Source organism: Cannabis sativa, chromosome 6 (assembly GCF_029168945.1).
Source record: "Cannabis sativa cultivar Pink pepper isolate KNU-18-1 chromosome 6, ASM2916894v1, whole genome shotgun sequence".
In the NCBI taxonomy this organism is placed as follows: Eukaryota; Viridiplantae; Streptophyta; class Magnoliopsida; order Rosales; family Cannabaceae; genus Cannabis; species Cannabis sativa.
Window position 1 is genome coordinate 73,913,558 of NC_083606.1, and position 9,833 is coordinate 73,923,390.

General features: G+C 30.7%; 1 protein-coding gene across 1 annotated transcript; it reads left to right on the plus strand.

Moving 5' to 3' along the window:
- The first annotated feature begins 417 nt into the window (after positions 1–417).
- On the plus strand, positions 418–5,674 carry LOC115695567 ((-)-germacrene D synthase-like). Its single transcript, XM_030622624.2, has 7 exons — positions 418–698; positions 1,244–1,541; positions 2,454–2,832; positions 3,539–3,757; positions 3,858–3,990; positions 4,089–4,343; positions 5,228–5,674. The coding sequence occupies exons 1-7, from the start codon at positions 528–530 to the stop codon at positions 5,525–5,527; spliced, it is 1,755 nt and encodes a 584-aa protein (XP_030478484.2). The 5' UTR covers positions 418–527; the 3' UTR covers positions 5,528–5,674.
- Positions 5,675–9,833: the final 4,159 nt, after the last annotated feature.

Sequence of the window (9,833 nt, forward strand, 5' to 3'; positions counted from 1 at the left end):
ACTGCCCCGCTATACTAAAATACTAAATTGTGATTCTACTGAGTCATACACCGCGTTCCATGTTGTTGGGCACCGAAAATGCAAAATTATGAAATTTCACTATATTAAATCAACATAAATAATTATTTAAATATCCATAAATAATTTTTATAATTAAATCCTAATTATTTGCTAATTTCTAAATTTAAACTAAACGGTCTTTACATAAACTGTCCTACCTCACTTACTACCTCACTTACATGTAGGTCCGCCCCTGCATGTGAAAATTGCATATTATCACTAAGCATGTGGAAATTGCATATTCACACTATTATATATAAGCATGTGGAAATTGCATATTCACACTACTATAAGCATGTGAAAACTGAGTTCCACGTATATAGTACATATAATACAACTATATATATATATATGTTGTCCTATATTTTCAAGTGGATTGTATTATATTGTTTCTATCAAACTATTATATTAATTAATTATTATACCTAACCGTGTCCACAAAATATCAACTATATATATGTTGGCCTATGTTTGTTCATTTGGAAATAATAATAATAATAATAATAATAATAATAGTAAAAATGTCTCCTTGCGAAGCTACAATTGATGAAAAACGCCCTAATATGCCAAAGTTTACTCCAACCATTTGGGGTGATTATTTCATGTCTTCTGCTTCAAGTCATCACTCATCTCTTATGGTATGTTTTTTTTTTCCTTAAATTTTTTACATAATAGACCAAAAGTTTTTTAAAAAAAATTACAAAATATGTTAAACACATAAGGGTTTTTTTTTTTTTTAAAAAAAAAAAAAAAACTGTTATATTTACAAATCTATGTACTTTAGTAAACATAATAAATTGTTTTTTTTTTATGTTTTATAATTTATTAATTTATAAATGTATTATATAGTTGTCATGATGTTATTTTTCTGATTGTTTTTAGTTATAATTTATTTATAGTTATCGTGCATGTTGATTTCTATTGTTAATTTTTAATTATTTTCTTATTTTTTGTTAAAAAAAAGCATATATATATATATATTTTAATTTTAAAACTTTAAAAACGTACTACTGTAAATAAAAATCTTTTGATCGTAAAATTGTAAATAAAACATAAAAAATAATATTTTTGATTTTTTTTTCCCTTAATGCATGTCTTATTTTTAGATAATTAATACATAAATTTAAAATATATATATAGTCTCCATTATTGATTTATATCTTCTTCAACTGTGTTTGTTCAGGAAACTATGGAGAATAATAACAAAGAGAGTTATGAGAAGATTATTGAGATGAAGGAACAAGTGAAGAATAAATTACTTCATGGTCTTCATCCTTTGGAAAACCCTTTGGAGACACTTGAATATATTGATGATATTCAACGATTGGGGTTGTCTTATTATTTTGAAAATGAAATTGAACAAAATTTGGAGCAATTTCATAATAATTATCAAAATCTAATTGATTTTGGTGATAATAACCTTTATGCTGATGCTCTTTGCTTTCGGTTGCTTAGGCAACAAGGTTATAATATTGCATGTGGTACGTATATATATATAATACATGCACCAATATATATAAATAGACTTTATATATAGATATATGTATTCCATAATACAATTTATAGTATATTTGAATATAATTAACATGAAATTATACGTAAAAGATGCTTCATTTCATGACATAATTAATATTAAGTATTATAATTTATAATATATCAGTAACTATTTTATAAGGTGTCACTGGGTCGGTCCTAAGCTAAGATGGGCTAGGCCCGCACTTAATTAGGGCCCACCCATTTTAGGGACCCAAATAAAAAAAACTTTTTAAAAAAAGGTAAATAGTAGTATAAGTACTCAAATTTTGAGTTTGTAAGTAGCATAAATTCAATAATTTTTTTTAGTGGTATAAGTACCCAATGTTTATAAAACTTTAATTTTCCTCCAGTTTCATAAATATAGACTCTGTTATTGTCTTAAATAGGGCACATATAAGACCCATATTCTAAATTATTTGGTCCGGACAGAAATATGTTGTATCAGTTACTTCTAAATCTTCTTTTAATAAATTTAAAACGGAGTTTGTACTAATAAAAATAGAGAAAAATTGCAGTTTTACAAACATTAGGTACTTATGCCACTAAAAAAATCATTGGATTTATGCCGATTACAAACTCAAAACTTTAGGTACTTATGCTGCTATTTATCCTTTAAAAAATATATATATTTCTTTAATATTTTTTAAAAATACCATTTATCTTTATATAGTAAGGGTTCAATTTTTTTTTTCTTTTGCTTATGGTCCATTTCAATTCAAGTTCGACCCTGGGCATCACCTCACAGTAATATTATCACTGATGTCTTATAACAATGCTCTTTTCTTTTCTTATATGTTTATTATTATTATTGCTGATTATAAATTTGTTTGGTGGCTTGGGTGGATTAATTAACACAGACATATTCGACAAGTACAAGAATGAAAAAGGAAAATTTAAAGAATCAATTTCGAGTGACATTCGAGGAATGTTGAACTTGTATGAAGCTGCACAAATGAGAGTTCATGGAGAGAAAATACTAGACGAAGCACTTATCTTTACAACTACTCATCTTGAATCCTCAGTTAAAACATGTCAATTGAGCTCTCCTTATCTAGACCTAGTGAAACATGCCCTAATGCACCCTATTCGAAAGAGCTTACAAAGAAGAGAGGCAAGACTTTACATATCACTTTATCATCAACTACCTTCTCATGAGGAGATTCTTTTAACACTTGCTAAATTAGATTTCAACTTGCTTCAAAAACTACATCAAAAGGAACTAAGTTACATAACGAGGTTAGTGCTTTATGAACTCATGATTAACTAAGAAGCACATATACATTTTAATTTTCATCATTCATCATTCATCATTGCATGACTTCATATATGATGTAGTTGCAGAAGACTTACGAATTTAAAAAAAAAATGGATAATTTAAGATGTTCAAATCATAATTTATGTGTACATATATCGTAAAACAATATTATACAGATATATATATAGATAAATATTATTTTTAGACTTTGTGTTTACTTTTTGTTTTGTTAAATGACAATATAGTTTCTATATTTTTTAAAATAGTATACAAAATGTTCTCTAAGCTCCATTTTTGTGAAATATAACTTAATAATAATCTGACTTCGAGGTGTTATGATCGGACCGATTATTATATTTTTTTTTTTGTATCTGTTCATGTTAGAAATTGACTTCAGATTGTTATATTATAAAAAAAAATTAATGAAAATTGAACTAAGAGAATTATTTGGTACCATTTCAAAGATGTAGAGTCCAATTTATTATTTAACAAAATAAAAAATCTTATCACTAATTTTTACAACACTTCTAAAATATTATTTACCCTAAATATATATCATGAAATTCATTATTGATTGTGATTATATAATTCATGGAGTATATACTATATAAAGTTCTATTTTTTTCAATTAAATAAACCCTATTGTATTATGAATAATGTTTGTCTTTATGACCATTAATTATTAAGGTGGTGGAAGGAGTTTGATTACAAAAGTAAGCATTCATTTATAAAAGACAGAATAGTGGAGTGCTATTTCTGGGTTTATGGAGTGTTTTTTGAGGCAGAAACTTCCCAAATCAGACTAATAATCACCAAATTAATTGCTATTCTCACAATAATTGATGATGCTTATGATAGCTTTGGTACACTTGAAGAACTAGAGCCTTTTACTCAAGCAATAGAAAGGTATACTTTATAATATATATATATATATTTGACTTATATAAATTAATTAATTTGACATATATATATAGCTATTAATTAATTTTATATTTCTTATGATTAGGTGGGATATATGTGCCATGGATACTCTGCCTGAGTACATGAAAATATTTTACATGAAACTTTTGGAGATCTACAATGAAATTGAACAATTTTCTAAGGAAAGATCATACTGCCCTAGCTATGCTAAGAAAGGGGTAAAGCACTTATTATTATTATTATATAAAAGATTAGTTAATTTAATTCACAACATTTATAGCAAATCATTAATTGACTTTTTTTTTTCTTTTTTCAGGTGCAATCTCTAATTAGAGCTTATTTTAAGGAAGCCAAATGGTTACACACAAAATATATACCAACATTAGATGAATATATGCCAGTTGGGGTTGATAGTGCAGGATCTTTTATGCTCATTTCAATGGTTTTTATTGGAATGGGAGATATTGTTACAAAACATTCTATGGATTGGATATTTTCTAATCCTCAACCTAAAATTATACAAACTATGGCAATAGTTGGAAGAGTTATGAATGACATTGGCTACCATAAGGTAAATAATTTAAACATAACACATACATTAAATCATATTATCTATTATTTATAAATATATATTTTTATTAATTATGGATATTATTACTATAGTAGTGATGCTTTTAATTACCTATTTATTTATTTTTTTTTACATTTTTAGTGAAATAAGTTGTTATTTACCTTCAATGGAAACCTCTTACAAATTTTTAGAAAATTTTCAATAATTTATAATTTTGAAATTATAATTCAAACAACTTGTTGCATGCATATGCGCACGCATTGGTTTTTGAATCACAATTTTGGTTGACATCTTAAATTATTCTGATTTTTCTAAAAATTTATAAGAACACTTTTGTAATTATAGTATAGTCCCGTGATCCGTAAGGGGAAATACTGGGTAAGCTGTGCAATCCCACATCGCCTGGGGAAGGTTTAGTGGGATGATTCTGAGACTGTGTAGGTATGGGACTACACAGTTGAAGAGAGCTTAAATAGATTGATTGGTACTACCTATATCAACAAGGTGCATCTTTTTTTTCGGTAGCCCGTCACGAAAGAACTCCAAGGTTAAGCGTGCTTGGCCTGGGGTAATTTTAGGATGGGTGACCTCCTGGGAAGTTTTTCCAGGAAGCGTGCGAGTGAGGACATAGCACGCTGAAAACACTTGTGTTGGTCAGTAGGGTCAGTCGTCAGTCCATGAAACAGCCAGAGTGACGTACTTGTGTATAAGAGCCAAATATTCCGTGGGTGCAAGGGCCCAATGAAAGCTTGAAGCGGAGACGTTACAGTATACACTGTTATATATGTAAAAAAAAATTAAAATTTATCTATGTACCAAAAAATATATAATTGCTCAATTTTTAATTAACTATTATTATTAATATATAAACATTTTAATTGTAGTCGGAGCGGAAGAAATCATCAGGAGAAATTGTAGCTTCAACTGTGGAGTGTTACATGAAACAATATGGCGTGACTGGTGAAGAAGCTATAGAGAAACTTAGCGAACAAGTTAAAGATTCATGGAAAGATCTCAATGAAGATCTTCTCAACCCAATCACTATCCCTAGGCCACTCTTAATGCAAGTTCTAAAGCTTGTACGAGTGAACCATGAGATTTATAGAGAAGGAGATGGCTTTACACAACCCACTTTGCTCAAGAATTTGATTCATTCTCTCATCATCAATCCAATTGACTTTTGAACCATAAATATATTTATACATACTTTATAGTTATTAATTCTAATATCTATTCCAATAAGCTACAATTTAATTTGTAGCAATATTGTTTCACTAATATATTCCAATCTACTGTCAAGAGTTTTCACCAATAGATTTTGGTTACTATATAATTGTTTTAATAAAAGTTATCTATAAACATTTCTTTTGTTATTTTCCTAAAAAAATACAACAAAAAATTTAGTAAATTGTGTGTTATTTAAGAAAATTATTCAAATATTCAAATACAAAATATAATTAATTTATGTATAAATTTTTTAAAAAATTATAAGGCAAAAAAGGCGCGTGTAGCGCTCAATCTGTTCTTCTTCCATAGCGAAGAAGAAAAGAGTTGTTTGAAAGCCAATTCTTCGATCGACTGTGCAAGGTTCAATTGAAGGAATTCGAGATGGTAACAATAATGAGGCAAGGGATTCAGGCTCCTCTGGATTGAATCTTATAGTAAATGGAGTGAATTCGAATGAAACAGTACAGAAAGTGAACATGAACTGTTTGAAAACATTTCCCAATCTTGTAAGCCTAGATATATATAAGTAATAATCAATTGGTAGGATTATTGCACGACCTTTCATCAATGCCAAATTTAACAAGTTTCAAAGCATTCAACAATAAGTTTAGTGGTATTTCAAAGTGAGAGTATTGGCAAGCTTGATACCTATATATATTTCCTATAACTTAGGCATGAAATCTAAATTCAACTCCAAATATCCTATCATCCTCTCATTTCAATTGACAACCATAAATTTGGCTTCTTGCAAGTTAGGTCCTGAATTTCCTAATTGGCTCCAAACCCAAATAAAACTTTTAACTTGAATTATTTAAATATGTCTCACAACCTTCTTAACAACAACTTCACCAATTTTCCACTTTCACAAGCCGATGATGTAACAGTTGACTTAAGTTCCAACCAATTCCTTTACTTTTCGTTAACGCAACCCAATTTAGGTCTTTCATATGTGAAGCAAAGGAGATGCATGCACTTGCCAACAGAGATAATTAACATTTCTAATAATTTGTTTGGAAACATTTCTGTTGGGAGAATTCCACAAAATTGAGTGTACTTTTAAGTTGTTTGAAAAGATTCTTAGCTCCATCAATATCACAAGAATTAAAATTTTACAATTGAGGCTCAATAACTTGCTAGAAAAATTTTCCTTTATCATTAAAATATTGCACTTCACTTATAGTTCTAGATTTGGGGAGCAACAATTGAAGGTCTAATACCCTCATGGATTGGTGAAAATCTTAACAACTTGGTTTTTTTTTTTTTTTTTTTTTTTTTTTTTTCAGTTTGAAGTCAAATAAATTTGATGGAAGTATACCATTGAGTCTTTGTCACCTGACTCATATACAAATATTAGATATCTCATCAAATGATTTATGTGGAGCCATTCATTCTTGTATTAAAAATTTCACTACAATGGTTCGAGTAGATTATTCAGATATAACTATTTCTTAACGACTTCTTAAAGGAGAAGGAATTCTTATGTATGAGAATAATGCATTGAAAAGGAGTAAAAAATGAGTATGTGAAGATTTTGGGATTACTAAGAATTATTGACCTTTTAAGTAACAAATTGAATACAGAGATTTCTATTGAAGTGACTCATCTCTCTCAGTTGGCTCTATTAAATCTATCAATGAATAATTTGTTTGAAGAAATTCCTAGAAAAATTGGAAAATTGGCCAAACTTGAAGTGCTTGATTTGTCCCACAACAAAATAAATGGTGAAATTTCCATAAGCTTGGCTGAAGTATCTGCTTTAAGTCTTTTGGATCTATCAAATAATCGATTTTCAGGAAAAATTCCTACCGGTACTCAATTACAAACATTCAATGCTTCTGCATTTACCAAGAATCTTAGACTTAATTTGTGGATCTCCTCTATCTAGTTCATGCTCCGAAGATGACGATGGTGAGTCTTCGCATGTTTCCGCTTCTAATTTAGCTCAGGATGACAATGGTGGAGAATGGTTTGACTTGTCGTGGTTTTACAAGAGAATTGGAGGTGGATTCTTCATTGAATTTTGTAGTGTTTGTGGAAACTTGTTAATCAATAATTCTTGGAGAGCTTCCTATTTTGTATTGATGCAAAATATTGGAGACTGGTTTTATGTGATGATCGTTAAATGGAATATCTTGAGGAGAAAACTTATTGAGCACTAGTGAGTAAGTATTAATTTCTTTAGTAAGAATATATAGTTTTAAAGATGAAAATTATCAATATAACTTACCTAATGTAGAATTTTTATATTGTATTCTTTTCAGATAGATCCTAGTGTGAAGATAAGAATTAAGAAGGTAAATATATTGTACTAATTATTCTACTTTGTAATTTTTTTTTTGAAAGAACCTCAGTTCAATTTTAGATTAAATATTCTCTATAGTCGAAATCACCTTCTCTCTTCTTTTCTTCTCTAAATTTCGAATTCCTTGAGTGAATGAGTGAGTGCCCACACACATCAAGTAGTATCTCAATCATAGTGTGTAAGACTGTGGAAAACCATCCAACAAGAAGGAGAATCAGCATCAAAGGAAGGAGAGAAAGAGATCCAGGTTCAAATATTGATAATGCTCTGCTACAGAAAGGAATCAAGGGCTAGATATCTGAACGGAAGGAGTCATTATATTCCGCTGCACCCAATGTAAGGTTTCCTAAACTTTATATGTGTTTATTTCATTGTTTTAGAATTCATATTAGGATGTTAATGAAACATACTTGTTAGTAAATCTAGATCCTGGTAAAATATATCCAACAGTCTTCTATCTCTTGAGGATCAGTAGGACACTGTTCCTTAGATAGACGAATACCATATCTAGAAGGCATATTCGCTCCATTGGTATTAGTCATGAAGAATCTCTCCAGAACTTTGTCAATGTAAGTTGTTTGAGAGAGAGCAAGGGATCTGTTCTTCCGGTTTCTGATAATCTGAATACTGAGAACATAGGCTGCCTCACCCAAGTCTTTCATGTCGAATTGAGTGTCTAGCCATTCCTTGATGTGAGTCATTTTCTTGACATTGTTGCCAATGATCAAAATGTCATCAACATAAAGGACCAGGAATACTACTACTTGGTCTTCCTTGAGTTGGTAAACACAAGGTTCATCTTCATTCTGATGAAAGTCGTAGGCTTTAATGATCTCATCAAACCTTTTATTCCATGAGCGAGAAGCTTGCTTAAGTCCATAAATGGACCTATTTAATTTGCAAACTTTATTTTCCTCCCTAGGAAGAACATAACCTTCTGGTTGCTCCATATAGATGGTTTCTTCAAGAAGCCCATTAAGGAAGGCTATCTTGACATCCATTTGCCAGATTTCATAATCGAAAGCGGCCGCGATGGAGAGAAGAATTCGGATGGATTTGAGCATGGCGACAGGACTAAAAGTTTCCTCATAGTCCACACCTTCTCTTTGGGTATAACCCTTGGCGACCAGTCTAGCTTTAAAAGTTTCGACTTCGCCTCCAGCGCCTCTTTTCTTCTTGTAGACCCATTTGCATCCGATTGGACGATAATCATCGGGTGGATCTACATATTCCCAGACTTTGTTCTTTTTCATGCAATCCATTTCTGAATCCATGTCGGCTGACCATCGCTTTCGTTGCGGACTTGCCATTGCCTGTTTATAGGTTAATGGGTCGTCATCAATACTGTCACCAACGACCATATTGATTTCACCATCCAAGCCATAACGAGATGGTTTTGTAGAAACCCTCCCACTACGACGAGGAGTGATGACCTTCTGAACAGGAGCTTTGGTAGTAGTTTTCTCAGTTGCTATAACTGATGAAGTGGGATTTTCCTCTTCTTGGGTAGAAGAGGATGGAACATTTGAAGGAACTATATCTGTTAGCATTTCTTCTAATACAAATTCACTTTTCGGTTTGTTGTCTTTCATATAGTTATCTTCAAGAAAAGTAGCATTTGTAGAAACAAATACTTTGTTATCCTTGTGACTATAAAATAGTCCACCCCTAGTCTCCTTAGAATTTCCGACAAACATGCAAACTTCAGTTCGCGATTCCAGTTTGCCTTCTTTCTTTCTCAAGACGTGAGCAGGGCACCCCCAAATCCTATAATGGCGTAAACTAGGTGTACGACCATTCCATAGTTCGATGGGTGTCTTAGGGACTGCTTTAGATGGTACAACATTTAAAATGTCGTTTGCCATTTGAATAGCATATCCCCAGAAGGACGTAGACAGAGTTGAATAACTCAGCATGGACCTAACCATTTCCAAGAGAGTGCGATTTCTTCTTTTTGCAAC

Bases quoted from the DNA above. Each gene is read 5' to 3' on its own strand.
- LOC115695567 (XM_030622624.2), top strand. From the start codon at position 528: ATGTTTGTTCATTTGGAAATAATAATAATAATAATAATAATAATAATA. The intron at 1,542-2,453 runs GTACGTATATAT...TAATTAACACAG, and splicing joins AGGTTATAATATTGCATGTG to ACATATTCGACAAGTACAAG. The intron at 4,344-5,227 runs GTAAATAATTTA...TTTTAATTGTAG, and splicing joins ATGACATTGGCTACCATAAG to TCGGAGCGGAAGAAATCATC.